We start from the raw sequence: 27,324 nt of genomic DNA on the forward strand, positions 1-27,324 counted from the left end.
CTGCTAGGAAGTTGTTCACCGAGATTACGTTTTAGAACCAAAGGGAGCTTTTTGTACCCACATGACTGCCCACTTTAGCTCTTTTGGATGTTTAAGATTTTCTCCATGTAGAGGTGTGGTTAAAAACGTCAAGATAGTGTAAAGACATCTCGTAAAAATTGTCCCAGATGTACCTTCTGTACTTTTCAGTTGTCGGCACCCAGAACGCAGCACTTTGTGTCCAGCACTTGTTGCCTGAGACCTCAGGACGCACCATATAATACAAGGTTAAATACTGTTTGCTCACTTGAGTTTGGATTGTGCAAAGGAGTTAAAATGTAGAAGGTGCCAAGAAAGGCTGATATACGAGATAAGTGACTATTTGTTTGATCTCCTACACAGCTGACTCGTCAGAGCCTCACCGCTAAACAGCAGCTTTTTCATTAGAAAATAACCAATTGAGAAAATGGTAATTCCCGTACCGGGAGTTGAACCCGGGCCGCCTGGGTGAAAACCAGGATTCCTAACCGCTAAACCATATGGGACGCCTTAGCTGTCTTCTTCCAACCTGGAGCCGACGTGCACTTCAACTGTTTCCCAGCACAGAGGAAGCGAAATAACAATCACACATTTGAAGTGCATCGCAGAAGATTTTCTACCTATCTGAGCAGGTGCTGACAATAAACTTGCAACAAACGTGGTGAAACCAAGAGTCCCAAAACAGCTAGGAGACAACGATGTGCAGAAGCAATCCGACAGAGGCAGATTCTTAAACGCTCTGGTTCTTGGCACAATAACGAAGGCCTGCTGTGAGCGGAGCCGTCCAAAATTACATTAAACTCACGGTGGTTTCATTCTGCGGAAATCTTTCGTAAAAGGCAGAAGATTTATGCGTAGATCAAGAGAAACTCGAGCTGCACCCACCAGCTCTCGGCCCAGTGTGCTTCCTATGTCGCACCGCAATGTTCAAGGGGCTAATATTTGGTCGAGGCTCCTACCTGATAATTCACTCTGGGAGGGGCCAAAGAGACAAAGTTTTCTTCAATCAACAAATTACTGCAAAAGCCAAGTCTGAAGAGATGTTCCTGAAGCTAGCATCCTACCGACCACAGGTACTAGGATCTGGATCTTCCAAGAAATAAAATACAAATCTTCAATCTCCAACAACTCTAGCTTGAATCAGAACAATGGTACTGTTTAGCGTGTTGACACATGGTTCATATGCTCTCCTACTTTGGATAAAAGCATCTGCCAAATGAAAAATGCAAATGGATAGAGTACGGCGTCCTTCTTTCTCTAGTGAATTTCTTTTAACCAACAAATTAAAGTGTGATGATGTGTTGACAATTCCACCGAGGTCCAAAGGAGGATTCAGAAAGACTGCACAACACTCTAAATTAGCCAAGCTTGCAGCCTTCCTCCTGCACACATCCAATATCAAAAAACTAATCTTTTCCAAAGAGAATGCTATGAGATATCGGTTGCAGTTCGGCACAAAAACATTTCCGCAGTTGCAAGCCAGTCCTCGTTAGTATAGTGGACAGTATCTCCGCCTGTCACGCGGAAGACCGGGGTTCGATTCCCCGACGGGGAGCTTGAGTGTCCTTGTGGGTCATCCCTGCTTTGTCAGCTCTTATGTGCAGCAAGGTATGCCAGGCATGCTCTGTCAGTAGAACATGAGACTCTTAATGTCAGGGTCGGTAGAGGATAAGATTCAGCGTCGTGTGCTCGAGCCCCACGTTGGCCGTGCAAATGACTTTTGATCTTGGTGTTTTTCACCTAGGCCTCGGTTCCCAGGCTTAGTGACAGAACAGTCAGGCAGCTTCTTGGAAAATACTGAACACTTGACGACTTAACCGTTATGCTGCAAAGGCGGCTCTCGGAAAACAAACGCTATATTTTCTTGCGGCGACGTTCGTTGTTATGACTTTGTAAACCTCTGCTGTTTCTTTCCAAGTCAAACCGTTGCTCTGTAGAGAACAACAAATTTGACGTCTCTTTCTGCCGCCGTCTCCTGATGGCTTTCGTGCAACTGTCCGTCTCTGTGGCGCCATCGTTGGCGACTGCCCAGCGAGAGGCCTCGTGGCGCAACGGTAGCGCGTCTGACTCCAGATCATAAGGTTGCGTGTTCAAATCACGTCGGGGTCAAGATTTCTTTCTGCGTGTACGGCTTGTTAACAACACCGTGAGGCTGATGTCTCACACTAAGTGCTGCTAGGAAGTTGTTCACCGAGATTACATTTTAGAACCAAAGGGAGCTTTTTGTACCCACATGACTGCCCACTTTAGCTCTTTTGGATGTTTAAGATTTTCTCCATGTAGAGGTGTGGTTAAAAACGTCAAGATAGTGTAAAGACATCTCGTAAAAATTGTCCCAGATGTACCTTCTGTACTTTTCAGTTGTCGGCACCCAGAACGCAGCACTTTGTGTCCAGCACTTGTTGCCTGAGACCTCAGGACGCACCATATAATACAAGGTTAAATACTGTTTGCTCACTTGAGTTTGGATTGTGCAAAGGAGTTAAAATGTAGAAGGTGCCAAGAAAGGCTGATATACGAGATAAGTGACTATTTGTTTGATCTCCTACACAGCTGACTCGTCAGAGCCTCACCGCTAAACAGCAGCTTTTTCATTAGAAAATAACCAATTGAGAAAATGGTAATTCCCGTACCGGGAGTTGAGCCCGGGCCGCCTGGGTGAAAACCAGGAATCCTAACCGCTAGACCATATGGGACGCCTTAGCTGTCTTCTTCCGACCTGGAGCCGACGTGCACTTCAACTGTTTCCCAGCACAGAGGAAGCGAAATAACAATCACACATTTGAAGTGCATCGCAGAAGATTTTCTACCTATCTGAGCAGGTGCTGACAATAAACTTGCAACAAACGTGGTGAAACCAAGAGTCCCAAAACAGCTAGGAGACAACGATGTGCAGAAGCAATCCGACAGAGGCAGATTCTTAAACGCTCTGGTTCTTGGCACAATAACGAAGGCCTGCTGTGAGCAGAGCCGTCCAAAATTACATTAAACTCACGGTGGTTTCATTCTGCGGAAATCTTTCGTAAAAGGCAGAACATTTATGCGTAGATCAAGAGAAACTCGAGCTGCACCCATCAGCTCTAGACCCAGTGTGCTTCCTATGTAGCACCGCAATGTTCAAGGGGCTAATATTTGGTCGAGGCTCTTACCTGATAATTCACTCTGGGAGGGGCCAAAGAGACAAATTTCTCTTCCATCAACAAATTACTGCAAAAGCCAAGTCTGAAGAGATGCTCCTGAAGCTAGCATCCTACCGACCACAGGTACTAGCATCTAGATCTTCCAAGAAATAAAATACAAATCTTCAATCTCCGACAACTCTAGCTTGAATCAGAACAATGGTACTGTTTAGCGTGTTGACACATGGTTCATATGCTCTCCTACTTTGGATAAAAGCATCTGCCAAATGAAAAATGCAAATGGATAGAGTACGGCGTCCTTCTTCCTCTAGTGAATTTCTTTTAACCAACAAATTAAAGTGTGATGATGTGTTGACAATTCCACCGAGGTCCAAAGGAGGATTCAGAAAGTCTGCACAACACTCTAAATTAGCCAAGCTTGCAGCCTTCCTCCTGCACACATCCAATATCAAAAAACTAATCTTTTCCAAAGAGAATGCTATGAGATATCGGTTGCAGTTCGGGACAAAAACATTTCCGCAGTTGCAAGTCAGTCCTCGTTAGTATAGTGGACAGTATCTCCGCCTGTCACGCGGAAGACCGGGGTTCGATTCCCCGACGGGGAGCTTGAGTGTCCTTGTGGGTCATCCCTGCTTTGTCAGCTCTTAAGTGCAGCAAGGTATGCTCTGTCAGTAGAACATGAGACTCTTAATGTCAGGGTCGGTAGAGGATAAGATTCAGCGTCGTGTGCTCGAGCCCCACGTTGGCCGTGCAAATGACTTTTGATCTTGGTGTTTTTCACCTAGGCCTCGGTTCCCAGGCTTAGTGACAGAACAGTCAGGCAGCTTCTTGGAAAATACTGAACACTTGACGACTTAACCGTTATGCTGCAAAGGCGGCTCTCGGAAAACAAACGCTATATTTTCTTGCGGCGACGTTCGTTGTTATGACTTTGCAAACCTCTACTGTTTCTTTCCAAGTCAAACCGTTGCTCTGTAGAGAACAACAAATTTGACGTCTCTTTCTGCCGCCGTCTCCTGATGGCTTTCGTGCAACTGTCCGTCTCTGTGGCGCCATCTTTGGCGACTGCCCAGCGAGAGGCCTCGTGGCGCAACGGTAGCGCGTCTGACTCCAGATCAGAAGGTTGCGTGTTCAAATCACGTCGGGGTCAAGTTTTCTTTCTGCGTGTACGGCTTGTTAACAACACCGTGAGGCTGATGTCTCACACTATGTGCTGCTAGGAAGTTGTTCACCGAGATTACGTTTTAGAACCAAAGGGAGCTTTTTGTACCCACATGACTGCCCACTTTAGCTCTTTTGGATAGCTCTTACAACCTCGCCTGACCGTTTGGAAACACTGACAGACAAGGGCTGTCCGAGGCAACAGCCCGGCTAGCTCAGTCGGTAGAGCATGAGACTCTTAATCTCAGGGTCGTGGGTTCGAGCCCCACGTTGGGCGCCAGGGCTACCCCAGTCAGGGGCCCTTTCCAAAGGTGCCCCGTCAACCAGACCTAGTGCTGGGATTTTCTTGAGACAAGTGCAACTTCCTCACTCTTATGTTTCCAAAGGGGGTTCTCTGAAAATGAGCATGACGCTCATTTAGTTTTGATACGCTTTTGGCCATTAATTCCGAGTCAATACTAGCGGGAGTTAAACCCGGACCGCTTGGGTGAAACCAGGAGTCCTGACTGCTGGACCATGCCTGACACCTCAGCAAGCGCAATACGGACTGCAACTGTTTCCAAGAGATTAAGAATCGGAGTAGCGACCCCACATTTTCAGTGCAAGTCGGAAAGACTTTTCATTTCTCTGCACGTGTACTAGCAGTGAACAACAGAAAGAAGAACTACGATTTGAGAAGTATAATCCTCGTTAGTAGGTTGGACAGTATCTCCGCATGTCACGCCGTAAGACAGAAATGATGAGGAGGCTCCTCCCAGACCGAGCTGAGCTGTCTGGGCCTGTGTCGGTACGTGCCAAGTTCTTCCGCCAAGCCTCCTCCGAAATGATTCCCCGACGGGGAGTTAAGCCTTTTCTTTGCCGCTTTCCAATAGCTTGGATGAGCTGGGTTTAAACATTCTAAAGAACAGCTGAAGAAGTGCTTGGCGCGGCTCTTTTTGAACAAATTACAGTGCGTTATTCGCCCGATTGAAGGCGTTCGCCACCACCACATTTCCAAAGCGAGCGGGAAGCAGTTTATTCAACCCCCCCCAAAAAGTTGCCTCGATCCAGATTCGCTGAGACCACAACACAGAGTACTAACCAACCACACGATCAAAGCGAGCTAACAGACGGCTGCACAGGGCTCAGACGAGATGAAGTTGCTCTTTCGCCTCTAGAGATACAAATCAGCATCTGAGCTTAATACACCGTAAACGTAGTCGGCAGGATTCGAACCTGCGCAGGGAGACCCCAATGGATTTCTAGTTCATCGCCTTAACCACTCGGCCACGACTACACAGGGTTTATATGTCGTCTCGCATTCGTTTCGACAGGGACTTCCCCAGCGATGGCACCCTACAACCTCGCCTGACCGTTTGGAAACACTGACAGACAAGGGCTGTCCGAGGCATCCAGCCCGGCTAGCTCAGTCGGTAGAGCATGAGACTCTTAATCTCAGGGTCGTGGGTTCGAGCCCCATGTTGGGCGCCAGGGCTACCCCAGTCAGGGGCCCACCCTAAAGGTGCCCCGTCCATCAGACATAGTGCTGGGATTTTCTATAGACAAGTGCAACTTCCTCACTCTTATGTTTCCAAAGGGGGTTCTCTGACAACGAGCATGACACTCATTTAGTTTTGCTACGCTTTTGCCCTTTAATTCCGAGTCAAAACTAGCAACTTGTCCAAGCAAAAGCACTTGAATTGAATTGCTCTTGTGTATGAAATGTGTTATAAAAAATAAACGTGTCTTGCCTATTACCTTAGAATGAGTTACTTCTATCTACATACAGCGCGGGTGGAGTGAGCAGTTGGTTACAATCCGCAACCTTGCCACTAGATTTCACTGACTGGACCTTTAAATGGATACTCCACACCCAAAAATGTAAAAATTCTGTCATGAATTACTCCCCCTCAAGTTAATCCAAACATGTATACATTTCTTTCTGTTGGACATGAAGAGAGATATTTGGAAGAATGTTTGCTAACTGTTTTAAGGTGGAAAACATAACAGAGACAAACCATGCACACCCTTTGCCCACTGACAACACCCATTCAGACACGGATGTGTCATCTTTGGACATGATTTCATATTAAAATAATTTGCCAAATCAAAATTCTAATTAAATATTAGAACAGTCTACCTTTAGTGGGACTTAAAGTAATGAACAAACTAGTCATCGACAGGTTCTTATCAGTCTCTGATGTTTCAGCATCTTCTTCATAGTTGAGCACTTTCCAACATACTCAGAAACAAATTTATAGTATAAGGCAATGGAAGTCTGAGTGGCTTTGGATAAAAGCATCAGCCGAATGCATAAATGTAAATGTGTCAAAAATCTCCTGCCCCTAACCGTTACCGTGAGCTTCAGTTTATCAGGTATAAACAGTGTCGTCCATTTTGCAGAAAATGCTAAAAAATGCAAGACAATTCTGTTTTTATCCATATATATTTAGCATCATTAATTGTATTAAAAGCATTTTAAATTAACAATGTCATACTTGATCTAATATTTTGAGATATAATCAGTTCTGATATGGATCACAAGGAAAGGCAACTTTAGTACGTAAGTCTGCTATTTACACTATTTACCTATTTACCTGTACACTATTGTAATATTCTTTAAACCACAACAGTGACACAAAACAGGCTGTTGGCAATCCCCTAACAATCTGATGTCACACTGTTTACGCCTGCCCATGACCTCTCACAGACTCCGCCTTATGAGCGCGTAGTTCCATCTACCGCCAATGACACGTTGTCAGCCATTTTCAGGCAAGAGCAGATGAAGCCACTAGCCAGCGACAAAAATGTCTATGAAACAACACATGTGTGCTGTTGTTGGATGTAAAATGGAACATAAACGGAGGCCAGGAGGAGACCTTTCCAACGAGCCCAAGTTTGGTCCCCTGCGACTTCGGTGGCCAGTGTTTAACGATCGAAAGTCCCGGCCCAGCGGCCGAGAACTCAGTTTCCGGGCAAGAAGCACTTTTTTCAGGTCAACAATCCAACATAAACTGGTCCGTATCTCTGGTCCGGAAAGATTTAGAGAAACGAGCCAGGACTTGTTGGAAATGACCGCGAGTCGATGCAACCCCTAGGTCGGGAGCTAGAGCTACCTGTAGCCAGAAAGGTTGAAAAATCTATGCTCCAAACCCGGTGGCCTGTCAGTATAATATGGATTTATTTCGTCCAAAAAATTATATTCTCCAGAGCGGATTAGTACCAGCTGTTCGCGATCAAGCTTCATCTCCGAAAGAAGTAAGTATAACACATCGTTTTGAAATCGCCTTTCTTAAATAATATGTTTAACACGTTAGCGGCTGTTGTTTACATGTTCACGGCTAAACCTGAGACTGTACATTGGTCCAAAGACATGTGTTATGTTGTAATGTTAGTAGTAAAACGCATAGTGCCCCTCGGTTCAGAAGACTTGTGATCGACATTATTTCTGTAAAGCGTATTGAAAGAAAATTATAGCAGTGTCTTTCTTGTTGAGTTCAGTGTTATGTCCTTTTCCATTTAATTCGTATTTATGAAGAAGGCATTAAGGCTATTTTTATTGCAGTTAGTGTGTGGTTTTGGTTGGACAAGGCTTTACAGACGTAATTGCGCTTTCTGCCATATAGCTTTCCTGTAACTCAGTGGTAAGAGCATTGCGTTAACAACGCAAGGTTGTGAGTTCGATCACAGGGGATTGCAAATACATGTGTAAAATGTATAAGATAAAGCAATGTGAGTCGCTTTGGATAAAAGCATCTGCCAAATGCCTAAATGCTTGTCTTGCTGCATCCAAAGCATATATGTAAGGGCTCTATGTCATATTTTGGATACGGGGAGGGGACCAGAAGCTCATTTGCATTTAAAGAGACACACACCAAAACACCATGTTTTCCATTGCAGCCACAAATGGCAGTGTTCATCGTATTGTAATGAAAGATATGTGATGTATTTTGAGCTGACCGTTTACACAGACATTCTGGGAATACCACTGACTATTTTTACATTGCAGAAAACACCTGGATTTGCGGCCCTTTAAATGTGTTTGTGTACAAATTCTACTTTGAAAAAACTTTTGTATTAACAGTGACATCCCCTTCTGTAAATAGCTTTATTGAACAGCGTGTGGCACACTTGAGCATTCATTTATTTTTCCAAAAAATGTATATTATGCAATTGGTAGAAATAACGGAAAATGTCACTTTGTGTCAGAACAATACTTTTCCAAAGGAAATATATAGTTCTACCAGAAAGACTCAGGAAACATAGAACGATATATGATATTTATCAAACATAGATTTAAATTATAATGTTAAAGATCTTTGAGCATAGGCCCCGTCCGATGAAGGAATCATAAAAAAATGATTCTGATTTTCCTGCCTGAAGATAAGGCAGGGGTGGAGCCTACCCCAGAAGAGAAGGTAAACAAAAATCAACGCACCGGATGATTCATCTCCCTGAGGTTCCTAAAGGAGAAAGTATGTGCCTGTCATTCATGGTTGAAACATGAACATGAGGTTACATCATACTTCTATTGAATGTAGCAATCACAACATTTTTAAGGGTAAATATTTGCATATCACTGTTTTTAACAGAACCTGCACAGGCTGAATGGGCTTGCAAAAGCACATAAAGAAAAGATAAAATAAACAACAAACATAAAAACGACAGAGCCTGCACAGGCTGAATGGCCTTGCACAAGCCAACATAATTTTCCAGAAGCCTGCATAGGCTGAATGGGCTTGCACAAGCCAACAGAATTTCCAGAAGCCTGCACAGGCTGAATGGGCTTCCACGGGCCAACAGAATTTCCAGAAGCCTGCACAGGCTTAATGGGCTTGCACAAGCCAACAGAATTTCCAGGAGCCTGCACAGGCTGAATGGGCTTGCACAAGCCAATAGAAGTTCCAGGAGCCTGCACAGGCTGAATGGGCTTGCACAAGTCAACAGAATATCCAGGAGCCTGCACAGGCTGAATGGGCTTAAGCAAGCCGACAGAATTTACCCAAAGCATACGAAGGCTAATATGAGGCTTGCCAAAGCCGTGCTATAAGTAACCTATACTTAAGCTACCACCACCAGTAAATGCGAAGTAAGTTCCTTAAGCTTGTGGAGTACACCTGCTGAGCATCCAGTATGGTTTTAGAATCCAGGCTTATATAGGATTCTAATGGCATAAATGACCATCTGCTCAGGACCTTAATAGAAGAAGTCGGAATCCCACAGGCTGCAGAAGCAGCTGCGCCAATCCTAAATGGATTTTGCGTTGTTTGACCTCAAGCGAGTCCAACTTCAGCGACTCATAAAGCTGGTAATCAACTTGATCTTATCTACACACGCCATTGTTTCACCCATCACTCCCAGGCCACCCCGCTGCACAAGTCAGATCATTTCCTCATCACTCTTGATCTCGACTTAACTTCTCCAGACACTACACATGCTTCCCCACTGGTCACATTCCGACGCAACCTTCAATCACTCTCTCCCTCCCGCTTATCCTCTGCAGTCTCTGCCACGCTCCCACCCCCTAAACAGTTCTCTCTCCTTGAAGCTAGCACCGCCACTCACACCCTTTGCTCCACATTAACCTCCTGCTTAGATATCTTATGCCCTCTCAGATCTAGGCCATCTTTTACATCTCCTTCTGCCCCCTGGTTATCTGATGTTCTCTGTGAACATCGCGCCTCTATCAGGTCTGCTGAGAGAAAGTGGCGCAAATCAAAAGAACCTACCGACCTCTCTCTTTATCAGTCTATTCTCTCTTCTTTCTCTGCGGATGTCTCCTATGCGAAAAGCCAGTACTACCACGCTAAAATCAGTAACTCTCCTGACCCTCGTACTCCCTTTAAAACCTTTTCTGCTCGTCTTTGCCCGCCTACCCCCTCACCTCCATCGGACTTAACAGCTGACGATTTTGTGTCGTTCTTTGTAAATAAAACGACCGGCATCAGCAATCAATTCTCTGCGCCACCGCCTCTTGACCACGCCCAATTCCCAGACACATGCTTGCTCCCCTCGTTCTCTCTCGTATCTGAAGAGGATGTTTCCAAGGTCATTTCTTCGAACCACCCGACTACCTGCCCCCTAGATCCCATCCCCAGTCATCTCATCCAGGCCATTTCCCCATCGGTTGTTCCCTCTCAGACCCACATTATCAACTGATCTCTCACCACTGGTACATTTCCTACACTCTTCAAAGAGGCCCGTATTACCCCACTACTAAAAAAACCTACTCTTAATCCTGCACTGTTAGAAAACTACAGACCGGTATCCCTCCTCCCCTTCATTGACATCTCGCTCTGGATGAACGACCATCACCTGCAGCTGAACCTTTTAAAAAAAACAGAACTGCTTGCAATCCCGGCCGATACAAAGACTCATCACAGCCTCTCCATTCAACTGGGCTCATCAACCATCACATCTTCCAGAAAGGCAAGAAACCTGGGAGTGGTGATCGATGAACAGCTCAACTTCACAGATCAAATTGCTAGCACCACCATGTCCTGTAGATTCATCCTCTACAATATAAGCAAGTCCCAGTAAAGGCTCTGGTCCTGTTCAGACTGGACTACTGCAATGCGCTACTGGGTCGACTTCCAGCTTGCACAACCAAACCTCTACAGATGATCCAGAATGCTGCGGCAAGAGTTATCTTTAATGAACCAAAGAGAGCACACGTCACTCCTCTATTCATTAAGCTACATTGGCTCCCTATAGTCGCTCGCATCAAATTCAAGACTCTGCTTCTGGCCTACATGACCACCACTGGTTCGGCACCACCTTATCTTCACTCGCTACTGCAGACATATGTACCCGCCAGATCCCTACGCTCTGCAACGAACAGTGTCCTGTGGTGCCATCCCAAAAAGGTAAAAAATCTCTCTCACGCACCTTCTCCGGATCTGTTCCACGTATGTGGAATGATCTGCCTGCTGCTACAAGATCTGCAGATTCTGTAGCCATATTTAAGAAATGTCTGAAAACACAGCTCTTCCGTCAACATCTGACTGATCTGTTCTAACTCTATTTTCTTCTCTACTCTTTAAAAAAAAAATCAATTTTTGATTGCACTTATGCTTTTATTGTACTTATGCTATCCCAATTGCTTCTATTGCCTACCCCACCTGTGTAAGTCGCTTTGGATAAAAGCGTCTGCTAAATGACTAAATGTGAATGTAAATGATTGCCCGGTGTAAAGTTGTGAAGACTTGCCACAACTCTCCAGAGCTGCTGCAAGATGAGTCCTGAACCACTCTTTTGTTAAGGGAAACCCATTTGATGACATAAATAGGGGGGATAATTAAAGATGACCGGGGCGAGTCTGGAGGTATCTAATCATGGAAGTTAAGGGGCAAATATTCCCAAACAAATTCCCACTGATCTCGTTTATGAGGCTTTCTGGGCTCCTCCTACTTTGAGCCCCTTTGCAAAATCCAAAGTCAAGTGAGCACAAAGTATTTACCTTTTAAATTATCATGCTCTGAAGCCTCAGGCAACAAATGCTGGATACACAGTGTTGTGTCCAGGTTGCCAACAATTCAAAAGTATGGAAGGAGAAGCACGGATCTTTTTCACGACACGTCTTAACACTGTCTTCGCATTTTGAACCTCACCTCTACATAAAAAAATCCTAAACATCCACCGGTTTTAAAGTGGACAATCAAGTAGGTGCAAAAAGCTCCTTCTGATTCTGCCGCAGGGTCACGGCGACCGATTAGCTTGCAGCAGTCACTAAAGCCAGAGTGTGCGAAAGCAGCCACAAGGCATTGTTAACAAAACAACTACGCACAAAGAACCAGTGACCACGACGTGATTTGAATATGCAATCTTCTGATCTGGAGTCAGACGCACTACAGTTGTGCCACGAGGCCGCTTGTTGGTTCACACAAACACGTTGCCACTAGAGACTGAGCAGAAGCAGTATGCAGGTTTTGGTGTCCAGCAGAGCAGATGCCTTCGGTAAAAAATGTAGCTCAACTGCGTATCAGCCTGATTGAAAGCATTTTGGGATTGTCAAATTAAGCCTCTATTATGTCACAGGCTATGTTCTTTTAGTGACTGTCGCATTCTCCTGACTTGAAAGGTCCCTAGTTGAAATCTGAGTGGAAACGGGTTGTCTATTTGTGTGCCAGTAGCAAAACTTACAGAAATAAAAAAAAGTACGCTGGTGTTGTGGGGTTTCTGTGATGCAGTGGTTTTAACGTCCACATCACACGTGAAAGGCCCCGGATCGTAACTGGGCAAAATCAGACCGAAATCTGACAAGAACCTTGTGTTGCTTTTGACCAAAATCAAGCCAAACATCTTTCCTGAAACATGAGTACAACGCTGGCGTGGTCTGTTTTAAACCAGCCGAGGAGGTAGACGACGTAGGAAGGTATTGTACATGTTTCTGTAGTGTAGTGGTTATCACGTTTGCTTTACACTCGAAAGGTCCTTGGTTCGAGACCGAGCTGAACCATTTTTCAGGTTTTCAAAGTAATGCACTGGCAAGTGTTGATGGAATGTGGGTAAGAAGACACTTCAGTGAAAATCGTAATGTAACGAGGTGAGAGACACGACACAGGCAGAAGGGTGATACGAACAACCCCAGTGGGGCATTTATTGCACAACTCAACAATAAACAATAGAAAAGGTGTCACCCGGGGTGCTCGTAAAATATAAAGTCCACCAGTCCGTGCTCGTGCAGGTAGGTCATTCTAATTCATGTCTCCCTCGCTGTCCCCTCACTCTCTCGCGTTGGGGGTCGGTGGGTGCGAATTAACCAGGACCCAGAGTGGTGTGAGCACACGGCTTTTATGCCGTTTCCAAGGCGATGCTGATCCTAGGTCGGCGCCTCGCCACAGTAATTAACAAGTTCATCAATACTAGATCCTTATTGTATAATGTGTTAATACAATTATACAAATTGTATAATGGGGGTGGGACTGGGTGGGGAAGTCTTAGCCTGTGGGGCCGAGCCCCGAGCCCCTCAGGCAACAAATGCTGGATACACAGTGTTGTGTCCAGGTTGCCAACAATTCAAAAGTATGGAAGGAGAAGCACGGATCTTTTTCACGACACATCTTAACACTGTCTTAGCATTTTGAACCTCACCTCTACATAAAAAAATCCTAAACATCCACCGGTTTTAAAGTGGACAATCAAGTAGGTGCAAAAAGCTCCTTCTGATTCTGCCGCAGGGTCACGGCGACCGATTAGCTTGCAGCAGTCACTAAAGCCAGAGTGTGCGAAAGCAGCCACAAGGCATTGTTAACAAAACAACTACGCACAAAGAACCAGTGACCACGACGTGATTTGAATATGCAATCTTCTGATCTGGAGTCAGACGCACTACAGTTGTGCCACGAGGCCGCTTGTTGGTTCACACAAACACGTTGCCACTAGAGACTGAGCAGAAGAAGTATGCAGGTTTTGGTGTCCAGCAGAGCAGATGCCTTCGGTAAAAAATGTAGCTCAACTGCGTATCAGCCTGATTGAAAGCATTTTGGGATTGTCAAATTAAGCCTCTATTATGTCACAGGCTATGTTCTTTTAGTGACTGTCGCATTCTCCTGACTTGAAAGGTCCCTAGTTGAAATCTGAGTGGAAACGGGTTGTCTATTTGTGTGCCAGTAGCAAAACTTACAGAAATAAAAAAAAGTACGCTGGTGTTGTGGGGTTTCTGTGATGCAGTGGTTTTAACGTCCACATCACACGTGAAAGGCCCCGGATCGTAACTGGGCAAAATCAGACCGAAATCTGACAAGAACCTTGTGTTGCTTTGGACCAAAATCAAGCCAAACATCTTTCCTGAAACATGAGTACAACGCTGGCGTGGTCTGTTTTAAACCAGCCGAGGAGGTAGACGACGTAGGAAGGTAATGTACATGTTTCTGTAGTGTAGTGGTTATCACGTTTGCTTTACACTCGAAAGGTCCTTGGTTCGAGACCGAGCTGAACCATTTTTCAGGTTTTCAAAGTAATGCACTGGCAAGTGTTGATGGAATGTGGGTAAGAAGACACTTCAGTGAAAATCGTAATGTAACGAGGTGAGAGACACGACACAGGCAGAAGGGTGATACGAACAACCCCAGTGGGGCATTTATTGCACAACTCAACAATAAACAATAGAAAAGGTGTCACCCGGGGTGCTCGTAAAATATAAAGTCCACCAGTCCGTGCTCGTGCAGGTAGGTCATTCTAATTCATGTCTCCCTCGCTGTCCCCTCACTCTTTCGTGTTTGGGGTCGGTGGGTGCGAATTAACCAGGACCCAGAGTGGTGTGAGCACACGGCTTTTATGCCGTTTCCAAGGCGATGCTGATCCTAGGTCGGCGCCTCGCCACAGTAATTAACAAGTTCATCAATACTAGATCCTTATTGTATAATGTGTTAATACAATTATACAAATTGTATAATGGGGGTGGGACTGGGTGGGGAAGTCTTAGCCTGTGGGGCCGAGCCCCGGGGGGCTTGACTGGGGAAGTCCTGGGGGCAACTGTCCTTGTCCCCTGCAGGACTGCTGGGCTGGACCCCGCCTGGAATGCCGGAGCGGACCATGACTGGAAGGCCCACTCGATCGTTGGCTGGAATGCAGACTGGATCGTCGGCTGGAATGCCGGAACAGACCCCGGCTGGAATGCCGGAACGGACCCCGACTGGAATGCCGGAACAGACACCGGCTGGATGGCTGGAACGTTCACCGGCTGGATGGTTGGAGCGGACACCGGCTGGATTGCTGAACTGGACACGGACTGGAATGCCGGCTGGGCAGCGCTCTCTGGCGGCTGCTGGACCAGGCTTGGTGCCGGCTGCTGGACCGGGCTGGGTACCGGTTGCTGAGGGGACCGAACTGGCCGATCGGACCGTCCTGCCCATACGCCGCCCCTCAAAAAATCTTTGGGAATTGGAACAACAAGAACCCCCGTTGCCTCTTCTTCTTTAGCCGACCCACCCGTCTGGTGGTCGGCTGGAGGAATGTGGTGAAGGGCGCCTCTGGCTCTGGGTTGGAGGCCTCAGAAGAGGACCCCCAGGATTCCTGTTTCCCCTTTTGCCACCGAGGTCCGTCAGCGGCGGAGGGACTACAGGAGGTGAGAAGGAGGACGGTGTGGAATTCCCCAAGGTGAGAGTACCCACCACATGGTCCTCTGGGATGGACCCAAACAGCTGGGAGAGGAGTCTTTGTAACACCCCTCTCGAAGCTGCAGCCGTTCCACTAACTGTGGGAACGGCTGATAAACCAACTCATCCCGCTCATGAAAATATGGTGGGTTGTCCATCCCAGGCATTAGGTAGCCACTCACCAGCACCTCGGGGACTGATGCCCTCCTGGCGTCAACCTCCTGAGCATAGTCCTGCAGAGGCCTATTGCACTGGGCTGAGAACGGAAGAAAGATCTTACTTAACATACAGATATCAATATGTCCATTTAAATGGGAAATTGTCAAATCTCACGCAAGTAAATTATGGATTACCTCAGGGATCGGTTTTAGGGCCCTGTTTTTTCCATATACATGTATACAGTGTATCAAAGACATAAAACATTGGATGACTAGTAATTTCCTTCTTTTAAACTCTAGCAAAACAGAAATATTACTTATAGCACCAAAAACATTCACATTACATCACATTACAACCAATCACGCTCTCTAAGATCTCAAAACTCAGGATTTTTGGTAACACCTAGAATAACTAAATCCACCAAAGGGGGTCGAGCTTTCTCATACGTAGCACATAAAGTCTGGAAGAGCCATCCTGATACTATTGGAGGGTCAGACACACTCTCCTAATTTAAATAAGACTAAAGACACATCTTTTCAGCCAAGCTTTCACTTAATGCATAGTTAATGAACAGCAGCTACTCTAATTATTCTCTTTCTGCCTCCGCCTCGGGATGCCCATTCTGAGGATGGAAGAAATTCAGCCAGGTCCAGATGATCGGCATATGCCCATCCCCAAATAGAGATTACGTCAGCTACAGCTGCAGACTGACTGAACATCCCAGCTACATCTAAGGCAATTCCACCACCACCCAAGAGAAATACGACCATCGGACCATCGCAGCTTAGACCACTTCATCCCCAACCAAGAGCAAAGACGGACTACTTGTCACATTAATGCTGAAATTACAATACTTGGTATTTAATGCTAAACTTACATCACAGTTTGAAGTTATAGCTGCTTTCAGTGGCCCTGATTGGAGGTTCCTGGATGGGTGTTTGTGGGGAGTGAGGGGGCTCGTTGGTTGTGGTTGAGGGATTCATTTGCTGGGGCTGTGTGGGTCCCGTTTTGCCTTGTTTTGTGGTCGATATCGGACAACAGAGGAATAAAGTTACAACATGCCATTACTGTTTTCCCTGGTTGTTCCTCTGTTTTCTGGTGTCGATTGTGGAGTGGGACCGGGTTGAACCTGCACGGTTTTCGGCGAGTGGGACTTTCTGGGCTGCGAATGGTGGGCTCTTCCTTGTGGATATTTGCTCGGGGACACTGAGTGCAGCTATGACACGTCAGAGGGGATCTGGCCCTCCCGGCTGAGCCTGGTTTCTCCCAAGGTTTTTTCTCCATTAATCAATCATTGGAGTTTGGATTCCTCGCCACAGCAGGGCAGTGTTGGCTTACTCAGCGGGAGACTGCTTTTATTTATTTATTCATTAATTAGATATTATTTATTAGAATGATCTTGCTCATTCTATAAACAGCATGCACTGTGCTGTGTTTTACCTTTTTTGTGTTGTTCCTGTTTGCCCCTGTAAAGCTGCTTTGGAACAATGCACATTGTGAAAAGCGCTATATAAATAAACTTGAATTGAATATAATCCACACCCAGAGGGTTACAAAAGTGATAGAATCGAATCTGTTTTGTACAGAATGTTTCACTCCTGCAACCCCCGGCCATTTTCACAATTGCTCATAGGATTACAGGCTACGAAGAACAAAAGGTGAATGAAAGCAGCACGTCAAACCCGTTGCTTGAAAAACCATGCACACTGCTTTCTATAAGTTAAGGTACACAAGACAAATGCATCGTGTTTTCTCTAAGTGAAAGTAACAGAACACAGGACAATCCTTGTAGTCTCTTGTCTCCTGTGAGGCTGGGAACAGTGTTCTGTGCTGCTCTGTGCAGCCAACAACAGAACAGTAATCATGCTTTGATCTGCTTTTCTTACTTTTGCCATGGTGTCGGAACTAATTCACACATGTAGCTTGCATGTAGCTTTGTTCTTGCAGAATTATGGGTGGACAACTTCAGAAAAAGGGGCGATAATTTTATAATAAGAACGGCTCCCTACGTCAGAAGGGGTGCGAAGTCTGATCGGTTCATTTTCTCACAGGCTTGCAGAGATAGGCTTATTTAAAAGCAGGGGGGGGGTGATCCTGTCTAGAATCATTATTTGTCATGCTGTTTGGAAGTCTCTTCACATTGTGATAGCAACAAAGAAGTATAAAGGTCAAATCATATTTTTATAATAATATATCATATGTGAAAGGCGTAGGACCAAAAAACATTTGCCAATCAAAACGTTCTGGGGGAATCCTGTGACTGGTACTGTGTACATTTTCAGCCAAACAACTATACATTGAGGAAATCTAATGAAATATATGATTTAAATTATATGCTGTTTTTTGCATCCATAATGTTTTTTTGCTTCCATAATATTAGTTATGATAAAATAAACAGGCAATTTACTAGGCACTCTTTGACATCAACAGTCATCATGAAAACCTCAACAATGGTGACAATCATCAAACTTAAAAAAGAAAAGATAAACAGATCAACTCAAATACATGCTGGGAGTCATGAATGAGTTTTCTTCTATGATGTTACCCAGCATGCATTGGAGCTTGAAGCTTTCTTTTGTTGATTGTCACCATTGTTTTTTCCATCTACACAACTTCCTTGGGACCCATCAAGCACATGTCTTCTCGTATCACTGTTATGCTGACGACACCCAGATATACATCTCGTTTCACCCAGTTGATACTTGCATTACAGCCTGCCCAGAAGACATCTCTGCTTGAATGAAAGGGCATCACCTCCAGCTGAACCCTGCCAAGACAAAACTACTCGTCTTTCTGGCACACCCCATGGTGCATAACAATCTCACAATCAAACTTAAGCAATACCACAATCATTCCTTCAAAAAGAGCCAGGAAACTCGGTGTCATATTTGATCAACAGCTGTCCTTCAATGATCATATTGCAAAGACAACGCGGTAATGCTAATATCCTTTATTTAACATTAGAAAGGTTAGACACTTTCTCACTGAGCATGCGGCGCAACTCCTTGTCCAGGCCCATGAAATCTTAAGGTTGGTCTAGTGCAATGCTCTTCTTTAGATCTTCAGTCTAACGCTCTCCCAACTGAGCTATTTCGGCCACGTTTGCAGATTTCTTGACTTGCGAATCGTAGTCCGCGGACGACCCCTGGCGCTGAAGCCCTGAATTATGGAACAGAATGCCAGAGAAAAGCCTTTGGCCAGTACGGGGATCGAACCCGTGACCGTGGCGTTATTAGCACCACGCTCTAGCCAACTGAGCTAACAGGCCATGGGTCTCCTGCTTTCATGATCTGGATTGCCATAGTGCCACCTTGAGTGTCCTCACAATACGATGAACGCTTAAAGCAGGGCTCGTCCGGGATTTGAACCCGGGACCTCTCGCACCCAAAGCGAGAATCATGCCCCTAGACCAACGAGCCGAGCGGTGTGCAGCGATTGTGATTTCAAGGCGCTTTGCAAAAGCATTTTCCCCACGTGTGCCCCGTTTCATTGAGCCAAAGCAATGCGCGTCTTTTTCCGATAATGCGCGGGAATTTGCTCAAATGACAGAGCGCTCGCTTGGCATTCGAGAGGTAGTGGGAATGACGGCCTTATTCTCCATATTAGAGGCTTTTGGAGCTTCCTTCGTGCGACTTAGCCCTCCCTATGCTACCTGTCGAGGCTCACCTTTGCAGAAAAAGGTCTTCGTGTTGAATACTGTTCATATATTCAGTCACAAAAAGCCTTCAGTGCCCCTTGTCTCTCCTCGCTATGGCACCTGGACACAAATGACAAGAATCTCCCATATGGTGTGCGCATTGCTTTTACCCAGAGCAACGTAATGCAGGACATTTCACGATCAGAGACAATCAAGTTGTCACTTAAGATTCCACAAGTTTTTTTTTGCTGTGTAACTTGCATTTTCAATAAACCAGTGTGGATATGTGAGGTGGTTCGTTTCCTTGCCCTTTTCTTGTAGTTTCTTGAAAAGGGTTATCCTCCATTACTGTTGGGTAATTGTCAAAATAAGGCTAAGCATGAAAACTCTCTCCCAAAATCTTCTCTTTATAGTACGTGTGTGTGTGCAATCACATTAACATTTCAGAAATGGGCAATTTGTTATATTTATTTTCCGCTTTGCCTTGGTTGTATTGACCTTTGGGTCATTGTGTACCGTTGGCCTGTTGTCAGTGTGAAAGCAGCAAATGCTACTTTAACTCGAGGTTTAATGAAACCTAGTTGTTATCCTACCATTGTCTTACGTTGTCATTACAAAGATCCTCCACCTTCTATGTGGTTCCTCGTTCCACAAGTACAACACTTTTCCTGCACGTAAACAGATGAAATTAACTTGTGTTTGCCTGACGGCTTAAACGTTTTAGTACAAAGGTCAAAGATCGGGGCGGTAACAATCCCTGGCATGAGCCCCTCGAAAAGGTGTAGACTTTCAATGAGAGGTCTCACCGAGATTTGAACTCGGATCGCTGGATTCAGAGTCCAGAGTGCTAACCATTACACCATGAAACCCAATGTGAAGCTGTTTTCGACATGCCAGATTCCGAAGAAAAGAGCGCACGGTCTTGTGAATGCAAGAGCTCCACTATAACTAGAGCAAAGCATTGGACAGAGGGACGCATGCCGAAACCCGGGATCGAACCAGGGACCTTTAGATCTTCAGTCTAACGCTCTCCCAACTGAGCTATTTCGGCCACGTTTGAAGATTTCTTGACTTGCGAATCGTAGTCCGCGGACGACCCCTGGCGCTAAAGCCCTGAATTATGGAACAGAATGCCAGAGAAAAGCCTTTGGCCAGTACGGGGATCGAACCCGCGACCTTAGCGTTATTAGCACCACGCTCTAGCCAACTGAGCTAACAGGCCATGGGTCTCCTGCTTTCATGATCTGGATTCCCATAGTGCCACCTTGAGTGTCCTCACAATACGATGAACGCTTAAAGCAGGGCTCGTCCGGGATTTGAACCCGGGACCTCTCGCACCCAAAGTGAGAATCATGCCCCTAGACCAACGAGCCGAGCGGTGTGCAGCGATTGTGATTTCAAGGCGCTTTGGAAAAGCATTTTCCTCACGTGTGCCCCGTTTCATTGAGCCAAAGCAATGCGCGTCTTTTTCCGATAATGCGCAGGAATTTGCTCAAATGAAAGAGCGCTCGCTTGGCATTCGAGAGGTAGAGGGAATGACGGCCTTATTCTCCATATTAGAGGCTTTTGGAGCTTCCTTCGTGCGACTTAGCCCTCCCTATGCTACCTGTCGAGGCTCACCTTTGCAGAAAAAGGTCTTCGTGTTGAATACTGTTCATATATTCAGTCACAAAAAGCCTTCAGTGCCCCTTGTCTCTCCTCGCTATGGCACCTGGACACAAATGACAAGAATCTCCCATATGGTGTGCGCATTGCTTTTACCCAGAGCAACGTAATGCAGGACATTTCACGATCAGAGACAATCAAGTTGTCACTTAAGATTCCACAAGTTTTTTTTTGCTGTGTAACTTGCATTTTCAATAAACCAGTGTGGATATGTGAGGTGGTTCGTTTCCTTGCCCTTTTCTTGTAGTTTCTTGAAAAGGGTTATCCTCCATTACTGTTGGGTAATTGTCAAAATAAGGCTAAGCATGAAAAATCTCTCTCCCCAAATCTTCTCCTTATAGTACGTGTGTGTGTGCAATCACATTAACGTTTCAGAAATGGGCAATTTGTTATATTTATTTTCCGCTTTGCCTTGGTTGTATTGACCTTTGGCTCATTGTGTACCGTTGGCCTGTTGTCAGTGTGAAAGCAGCAAATGCTACTTTAACTCGAGGTTTAATGAAACCTAGTTGTTATCCTACCATTGTCTTACGTTGTCATTACAAAGATCCTCCACCTTCTATGTGGTTCCTCGTTCCTCAAGTACAACACTTTTCCTGCACGTAAACAGATGAAATTCACTTGTGTTTGCCTGACGGCTTAAACGTTTTAGTACAATGGTCAAAGATCGGGGCGGTAACAATCCCTGGCATGAGCCCCTCGAAAAGGTGTAGACTTTCAATGAGAGGTCTCACCGAGATTTGAACTCGGATCGCTGGATTCAGAGTCCAGAGTGCTAACCATTACACCATGAAACCCAATGTGAAGCTGTTTTCGGCATGCCAGATTCCGAAGAAAAGAGCGCACGGTCTTGTGAATGCAAGAGCTCCACTATAACTAGAGCAAAGCATTGGACAGAGGGACGCATGCCGAAACCCGGGATCGAACCAGGGACCTTTAGATCTTCAGTCTAACGCTCTCCCAACTGAGCTATTTCGGCCACGTTTGCAGATTTCTTGACTTGCGAATCGTAGTCCGCGGACGACCCCTGGCGCTGAAGCCCTGAATTATGGAACAGAATGCCAGAGAAAAGCCTGTGGCCAGTACGGGGATCGAACCCGCGACCTTGGCGTTATTAGCACCACGCTCTAGCCAACTGAGCTAACAGGCCATGGGTCTCCTGCTTTCATGATCTGGATTGCCATAGTGCCACCTTGAGTGTCCTAACAATACGATGAACGCTAAAAGCAGGGCTCGTCCGGGATTTGAACCCGGGACCTCTCGCACCCAAAGCGAGAATCATGCCCCTAGACCAACGAGCCGAGCGGTGTGCAGCGATTGTGATTTCAAGGCGCTTTGGAAAAGCATTTTCCCCACTTGTGCCCCGTTTCATTGAGCCAAAGCAATGCGCGTCTTTTTCCGATAATGCGCAGGAATTTGCTCAAATGAAAGAGCGCTCGCTTGGCATTCGAGAGGTAGAGGGAATGACGGCCTTATTCTCCATATTAGAGGCTTTTGGAGCTTCCTTTGTGCGACTTAGCCCTCCCTATGCTACCTGTCGAGGCTCACCTTTGCAGAAAAAGGTCATGGTGTTGAATACTGTTCATATATTCAGTCACAAAAAGCCTTCAGTGCCCCTTGTCTCTCCTCGCTATGGCACCTGGACACAAATGAGAAGAATCTCCCATATGGTGTGCGCATTGCTTTTCCCCAGAGCAACGTAATGCAGGACATTTCACGATCAGAGACAATCAAGTTGTCACTTAAGATTCCACAAGTTTTTTTTTGCTGTGTAACTTGCATTTTCAATAAACCAGTGTGGATATGTGAGGTGGTTCGTTTCCTTGCCCTTTTCTTGTAGTTTCTTGAAAAGGGTTATCCTCCATTACTGTTGGGTAATTGTCAAAATAAGGCTAAGCATGAAAACTCTCTCCCGAAATCTTCTCTTTATAGTACGTGTGTGTGTGCAATCACATTAACGTTTAGGAAATGGGCAATTTGTTATATTTATTTTCCGCTTTGCCTTGGTTGTATTGACCTTTGACTCATTGTGTACCGTTGGCCTGTTGTCAGTGTGAAAGCAGCAAATGCTACTTTAACTCGAGGTTTAATGAAACCTAGTTGTTATCCTACCATTGTCTTACGTTGTCATTACAAAGATCCTCCACCTTCTATGTGGTTCCTCGTTCCACAAGTACAACACTTTTCCTTCAAGTAAACAGATGAAATTCACTTGTGTTTGCCTGACGGCTTAAACGTTTTAGTACAAAGGTCAAAGATCGGGGCGGTAAAATTCCCTGGCATGAGCCCCTCGAAAAGGTGTAGACTTTCAATGAGAGGTCTCACCGAGATTTGAACTCGGATCACTGGATTCAGAGTCCAGAGTGCTAACCATTACACCATGAAACCCAATGTAAAGCTGTTTTCCACATGCCAGATTCTGAAGAAAAGAGCGCACGGTCTTGTGAATGCAAGAGCTCCACTATAACTAGAGCAAAGCATTGGACAGAGGGACGCATGCCGAAACCCGGGATCGAACCAGGGACCTTTAGATCTTCAGTCTAACGCTCTCCCAACTGAGCTATTTCTGCCACGTTTGCAGATTTCTTGACTTGCGAATCGTAGTCCGCGGACGACCTCTGGCGCTGAAGCCCTGAATTATGGAACAGAATGCCAAAGAAAAGCCTTTGGCCAGCACGGGGATCAAACCCGCGACCTTGGAGTTATTAGCACCACGCTCTAGCCAACTGAGCTAACAGGCCATGGGTCTCCTGCTTTCATGATCTGGATTGCCATAGTGCCACCTTGAGTGTCCTAACAATAAGATGAACGCTTAAAGCAGGGCTCGTCCGGGATTTGAACCCGGGACCTCTCGCACCCAAAGCGAGAATCATGACCCTAGACCAACGAGCCGAGCGGTGTGCAGCGATTGTGATTTCAAGGCGCTTTGGAAAAGCATTTTCCCCACGTGTGCCCCGTTTCATTGAGCCAAAGCAATGCGCGTCTTTTTCCGATAATGCGCAGGAATTTGCTCAAATGAAAGAGCGCTCGCTTGGCATTCGAGAGGTAGAGGGAATGACGGCCTTATTCTCCATATTAGAGGCTTTTGGAGCTTCCTTTGTGCGACTTAGCCCTCCCTATGCTACCTGTCGAGGCTCACCTTTGCAGAAAAAGGTCTTCGTGTTGAATACTGTTCATATATTCAGTCACAAAAAGCCTTCAGTGCCCCTTGTCTCTCCTCGCTATGGCACCTGGACACAAATGACAAGAATCTCCCATATGGTGTGCGCATTGCTTTTACCCAGAGCAACGTAATGCAGGACATTTCACGATCAGAGACAATCAAGTTGTCACTTAAGATTCCACAAGTTTTTTTTTGCTGTGTAACTTGCATTTTCAATAAACCAGTGTGGATATGTGAGGTGGTTCGTTTCCTTGCCCTTTTCTTGTAGTTTCTTGAAAAGGGTTATCCTCCATTACTGTTGGGTAATTGTCAAAATAAGGCTAAGCATGAAAAATCTCTCTCCCCAAATCTTCTCCTTATAGTACGTGTGTGTGTGCAATCACATTAACGTTTCAGAAATGGGCAATTTGTTATATTTATTTTCCGCTTTGCCTTGGTTGTATTGACCTTTGGCTCATTGTGTACCGTTGGCCTGTTGTCAGTGTGAAAGCAGCAAATGCTACTTTAACTCGAGGTTTAATGAAACCTAGTTGTTATCCTACCATTGTCTTACGTTGTCATTACAAAGATCCTCCACCTTCTATGTGGTTCCTCGTTCCACAAGTACAACACTTTTCCTGCACGTAAATAGATGAAATTCACTTGTGTTTGCCTGACGGCTTAAACGTTTTAGTACAAAGGTCAAAGATCGGGGCGGTAACAATCCCTGGCATGAGCCCCTCGAAAAGGTGTAGACTTTCAATGAGAGGTCTCACCGAGATTTGAACTCGGATCGCTGGATTCAGAGTCCAGAGTGCTAACCATTACACCATGAAACCCAATGTGAAGCTGTTTTCGACATGCCAGATTCCGGAGAAAAGAGCGCACGGTCTTGTGAATGCAAGAGCTCCACTATAACTAGAGCAAAGCATTGGACAGAGGGACGCATGCCGAAACCCGGGATCGAACCAGGGACCTTTAAATCTTCAGTCTAACGCTCTCCCAACTGAGCTATTTCGGCCACGTTTGCAGATTTCTTGACTTGCGAATCGTAGTCCGCGGACGACCCCTGGCGCTGAAGCCCTGAATTATGGAACAGAATGCCAAAGAAAAGCCTGTGGCCAGTACGGGGATCGAACCCGCGACCTTGGCGTTATTAGCACCACGCTCTAGCCAACTGAGCTAACAGGCCATGGGTCTCCTGCTTTCATGATCTGGATTGCCATAGTGCCACCTTGAGTGTCCTAACAATACGATGAACGCTAAAAGCAGGGCTCGTCCGGGATTTGAACCCGGGACCTCTCGCACCCAAAGCGAGAATCATGCCCCTAGACCAACGAGCCGAGCGGTGTGCAGCGACTGTGATTTCAACGCGCTTTGGAAAAGCATTCTCCCCGTGTCCCCCGTTTCATTGAGCCAAAGCAATGCGCGTCTTTTTCCGATAATGCGCAGGAATTTGCTCAAATGAAAGAGCGCTCGCTTGGCATTCGAGAGGTAGAGGGAATGACGGCCTTATTCTCCATATTAGAGGCTTTTGGAGCTTCCTTTGTGCGACTTAGCCCTCCCTATGCTACCTGTCGAGGCTCACCTTTGCAGAAAAAGGTCTTCGTGTTGAATACTGTTCATATATTCAGTCACAAAAAGCCTTCAATGCCCCTTGTCTCTCCTCGCTATGGCACCTGGACACAAATGAGAAGAATCTCCCATATGGTGTGCGCATTGCTTTTCCCCAGAGCAACGTAATGCAGGACATTTCACGATCAGAGACAATCAAGTTGTCACTTAAGATTCCACAAGTTTTTTTTTGCTGTGTAACTTGCATTTTCAATAAACCAGTGTGGATATGTGAGGTGGTTCGTTTCCTTGCCCTTTTCTTGTAGTTTCTTGAAAAGGGTTATCCTCCATTACTGTTGGGTAATTGTCAAAATAAGGCTAAGCATGAAAACTCTCTCCCGAAATCTTCTCTTTATAGTACGTGTGTGTGTGCAATCACATTAACGTTTCAGAAATGGGCAATTTGTTATATTTATTTTCCGCTTTGCCTTGGTTGTATTGACCTTTGGCTCATTGTGTACCGTTGGCCTGTTGTCAGTGTGAAAGCAGCAAATGCTACTTTAACTCGAGGTTTAATGAAACCTAGTTGTTATCCTACCATTGTCTTACGTTGTCATTACAAAGATCCTCCACCTTCTATGTGGTTCCTCGTTCCACAAGTACAACACTTTTCCTGCAAGTAAACAGATGAAATTCACTTGTGTTTGCCTGACGGCTTAAACGTTTTAGTACAAAGGTCAAAGATCGGGGCGGTAACATTCCCTGGCATGAGCCCCTCGAAAAGGTGTAGACTTTCAATGAGAGGTCTCACCGAGATTTGAACTCGGATCGCTGGATTCAGAGTCCAGAGTGCTAACCATTACACCATGAAACCCAATGTGAAGCTATTTTCCACATGCCAGATTCCGAAAAAAAGAGCGCACGGTCTTGTGAATGCAAGAGCTCCACTATAACTAGAGCAAAGCATTGGACAGAGGGACGCATGCCGAAACCCGGGATCGAACCAGGGACCTTTAGATCTTCAGTCTAACGCTCTCCCAACTGAGCTATTTCGGCCACGTTTGCAGATTTCTTGACTTGCGAATGGTAGTCCGCGGACGACCCCTGGCGCTGAAGCCCTGAATTATGGAACAGAATGCCAAAGAAAAGCCTTTGGCCAGCACGGGGATCGAACCCGCGACCTTGGAGTTATTAGCACCACGCTCTAGCCAACTGAGCTAACAGGCCATGGGTCTCCTGCTTTCATGATCTGGATTGCCATAGTGCCACCTTGAGTGTCCTCACAATACGATGAACGCTTAAAGCAGGGCTCGTCCGGGATTTGAACCCGGGACCTCTCGCACCCAAAGCGAGAATCATGCCCCTAGACCAACGAGCCGAGCGGTGTGCAGCGACTGTGATTTCAACGCGCTTTGGAAAAGCATTCTCCCCGTGTGCCCCGTTTCATTGAGCCAAGGCAATGCGCGTCTTTTTCCGATAATGCGCGGGAATTTGCTCAAATGATAGAGCGCTCGCTTGGCATTCGAGAGGTAGAGGGAATGACGGCCTTATTCTCCATATTAGAGGCTTTTGGAGCTTCCTTCGTGCGACTTAGCCCTCCCTATGCTACCTGTCGAGGCTCACCTTTGCAGAAAAAGGTCTTCGTGTTGAATACTGTTCATATATTCAGTCACAAAAAGCCTTCAGTGCCCCTTGTCTCTCCTCGCTATGGCACCTGGACACAAATGACAAGAATCTCCCATATGGTGTGCGCATTGCTTTTACCCAGAG

General features: G+C 45.9%; 1 protein-coding gene and 33 non-coding genes across 34 annotated transcripts in view; 6 read left to right on the top strand and 28 right to left on the bottom strand.

Annotated features, from left to right (window-relative positions):
• The window catches only part of LOC130420409 (uncharacterized), a 32,763-nt gene that overhangs the window by 3,573 nt on the left and 1,866 nt on the right, over positions 1-27,324 (bottom strand). The window contains exons 2-3 of the mRNA XM_056747692.1: positions 15,413-15,653; positions 15,231-15,357 (exon numbers count right to left, since the gene is read on the bottom strand). Coding sequence (XP_056603670.1) covers positions 15,231-15,357; positions 15,413-15,653 — 368 coding nt within the window. The remainder of the gene's footprint in view (positions 1-15,230; positions 15,358-15,412; positions 15,654-27,324) is intronic.
• trnae-uuc (transfer RNA glutamic acid (anticodon UUC)) lies at positions 453-524 on the bottom strand. Its single transcript has one exon. It is a non-coding gene; the product is annotated as a tRNA-Glu (tRNA).
• On the bottom strand, positions 780-896 carry LOC130421542 (U5 spliceosomal RNA). The gene has a single exon (XR_008906857.1). It is a non-coding gene; the product is annotated as a U5 spliceosomal RNA (small nuclear RNA).
• trnad-guc (transfer RNA aspartic acid (anticodon GUC)) lies at positions 1,502-1,573 on the top strand. The gene has a single exon. It is a non-coding gene; the product is annotated as a tRNA-Asp (tRNA).
• On the top strand, positions 2,056-2,127 carry trnaw-cca (transfer RNA tryptophan (anticodon CCA)). The gene has a single exon. It is a non-coding gene; the product is annotated as a tRNA-Trp (tRNA).
• Positions 2,643-2,714, bottom strand: trnae-uuc (transfer RNA glutamic acid (anticodon UUC)). The gene has a single exon. It is a non-coding gene; the product is annotated as a tRNA-Glu (tRNA).
• On the bottom strand, positions 2,970-3,086 carry LOC130421555 (U5 spliceosomal RNA). The gene has a single exon (XR_008906869.1). It is a non-coding gene; the product is annotated as a U5 spliceosomal RNA (small nuclear RNA).
• On the top strand, positions 3,692-3,763 carry trnad-guc (transfer RNA aspartic acid (anticodon GUC)). The gene has a single exon. It is a non-coding gene; the product is annotated as a tRNA-Asp (tRNA).
• On the top strand, positions 4,237-4,308 carry trnaw-cca (transfer RNA tryptophan (anticodon CCA)). Its single transcript has one exon. It is a non-coding gene; the product is annotated as a tRNA-Trp (tRNA).
• Positions 4,524-4,596, top strand: trnak-cuu (transfer RNA lysine (anticodon CUU)). Its single transcript has one exon. It is a non-coding gene; the product is annotated as a tRNA-Lys (tRNA).
• Positions 5,514-5,595, bottom strand: trnas-aga (transfer RNA serine (anticodon AGA)). The gene has a single exon. It is a non-coding gene; the product is annotated as a tRNA-Ser (tRNA).
• trnak-cuu (transfer RNA lysine (anticodon CUU)) lies at positions 5,714-5,786 on the top strand. Its single transcript has one exon. It is a non-coding gene; the product is annotated as a tRNA-Lys (tRNA).
• Positions 18,751-18,824, bottom strand: trnai-aau (transfer RNA isoleucine (anticodon AAU)). Its single transcript has one exon. It is a non-coding gene; the product is annotated as a tRNA-Ile (tRNA).
• Positions 18,904-18,975, bottom strand: trnap-ugg (transfer RNA proline (anticodon UGG)). Its single transcript has one exon. It is a non-coding gene; the product is annotated as a tRNA-Pro (tRNA).
• Positions 19,991-20,062, bottom strand: trnaq-cug (transfer RNA glutamine (anticodon CUG)). The gene has a single exon. It is a non-coding gene; the product is annotated as a tRNA-Gln (tRNA).
• Positions 20,172-20,244, bottom strand: trnaf-gaa (transfer RNA phenylalanine (anticodon GAA)). Its single transcript has one exon. It is a non-coding gene; the product is annotated as a tRNA-Phe (tRNA).
• trnai-aau (transfer RNA isoleucine (anticodon AAU)) lies at positions 20,342-20,415 on the bottom strand. Its single transcript has one exon. It is a non-coding gene; the product is annotated as a tRNA-Ile (tRNA).
• On the bottom strand, positions 20,495-20,566 carry trnap-ugg (transfer RNA proline (anticodon UGG)). Its single transcript has one exon. It is a non-coding gene; the product is annotated as a tRNA-Pro (tRNA).
• trnaq-cug (transfer RNA glutamine (anticodon CUG)) lies at positions 21,584-21,655 on the bottom strand. The gene has a single exon. It is a non-coding gene; the product is annotated as a tRNA-Gln (tRNA).
• Positions 21,765-21,837, bottom strand: trnaf-gaa (transfer RNA phenylalanine (anticodon GAA)). The gene has a single exon. It is a non-coding gene; the product is annotated as a tRNA-Phe (tRNA).
• trnai-aau (transfer RNA isoleucine (anticodon AAU)) lies at positions 21,935-22,008 on the bottom strand. The gene has a single exon. It is a non-coding gene; the product is annotated as a tRNA-Ile (tRNA).
• On the bottom strand, positions 22,088-22,159 carry trnap-ugg (transfer RNA proline (anticodon UGG)). The gene has a single exon. It is a non-coding gene; the product is annotated as a tRNA-Pro (tRNA).
• trnaq-cug (transfer RNA glutamine (anticodon CUG)) lies at positions 23,175-23,246 on the bottom strand. Its single transcript has one exon. It is a non-coding gene; the product is annotated as a tRNA-Gln (tRNA).
• trnaf-gaa (transfer RNA phenylalanine (anticodon GAA)) lies at positions 23,356-23,428 on the bottom strand. The gene has a single exon. It is a non-coding gene; the product is annotated as a tRNA-Phe (tRNA).
• trnai-aau (transfer RNA isoleucine (anticodon AAU)) lies at positions 23,526-23,599 on the bottom strand. Its single transcript has one exon. It is a non-coding gene; the product is annotated as a tRNA-Ile (tRNA).
• On the bottom strand, positions 23,679-23,750 carry trnap-ugg (transfer RNA proline (anticodon UGG)). Its single transcript has one exon. It is a non-coding gene; the product is annotated as a tRNA-Pro (tRNA).
• On the bottom strand, positions 24,768-24,839 carry trnaq-cug (transfer RNA glutamine (anticodon CUG)). Its single transcript has one exon. It is a non-coding gene; the product is annotated as a tRNA-Gln (tRNA).
• Positions 24,949-25,021, bottom strand: trnaf-gaa (transfer RNA phenylalanine (anticodon GAA)). The gene has a single exon. It is a non-coding gene; the product is annotated as a tRNA-Phe (tRNA).
• Positions 25,119-25,192, bottom strand: trnai-aau (transfer RNA isoleucine (anticodon AAU)). The gene has a single exon. It is a non-coding gene; the product is annotated as a tRNA-Ile (tRNA).
• trnap-ugg (transfer RNA proline (anticodon UGG)) lies at positions 25,272-25,343 on the bottom strand. The gene has a single exon. It is a non-coding gene; the product is annotated as a tRNA-Pro (tRNA).
• trnaq-cug (transfer RNA glutamine (anticodon CUG)) lies at positions 26,357-26,428 on the bottom strand. Its single transcript has one exon. It is a non-coding gene; the product is annotated as a tRNA-Gln (tRNA).
• On the bottom strand, positions 26,538-26,610 carry trnaf-gaa (transfer RNA phenylalanine (anticodon GAA)). The gene has a single exon. It is a non-coding gene; the product is annotated as a tRNA-Phe (tRNA).
• trnai-aau (transfer RNA isoleucine (anticodon AAU)) lies at positions 26,708-26,781 on the bottom strand. Its single transcript has one exon. It is a non-coding gene; the product is annotated as a tRNA-Ile (tRNA).
• Positions 26,861-26,932, bottom strand: trnap-ugg (transfer RNA proline (anticodon UGG)). The gene has a single exon. It is a non-coding gene; the product is annotated as a tRNA-Pro (tRNA).

The sequence above is a fragment of the Triplophysa dalaica genome, chromosome 5 (assembly GCF_015846415.1).
Source record: "Triplophysa dalaica isolate WHDGS20190420 chromosome 5, ASM1584641v1, whole genome shotgun sequence".
Lineage (NCBI taxonomy): Eukaryota > Metazoa > Chordata > Actinopteri > Cypriniformes > Nemacheilidae > Triplophysa > Triplophysa dalaica.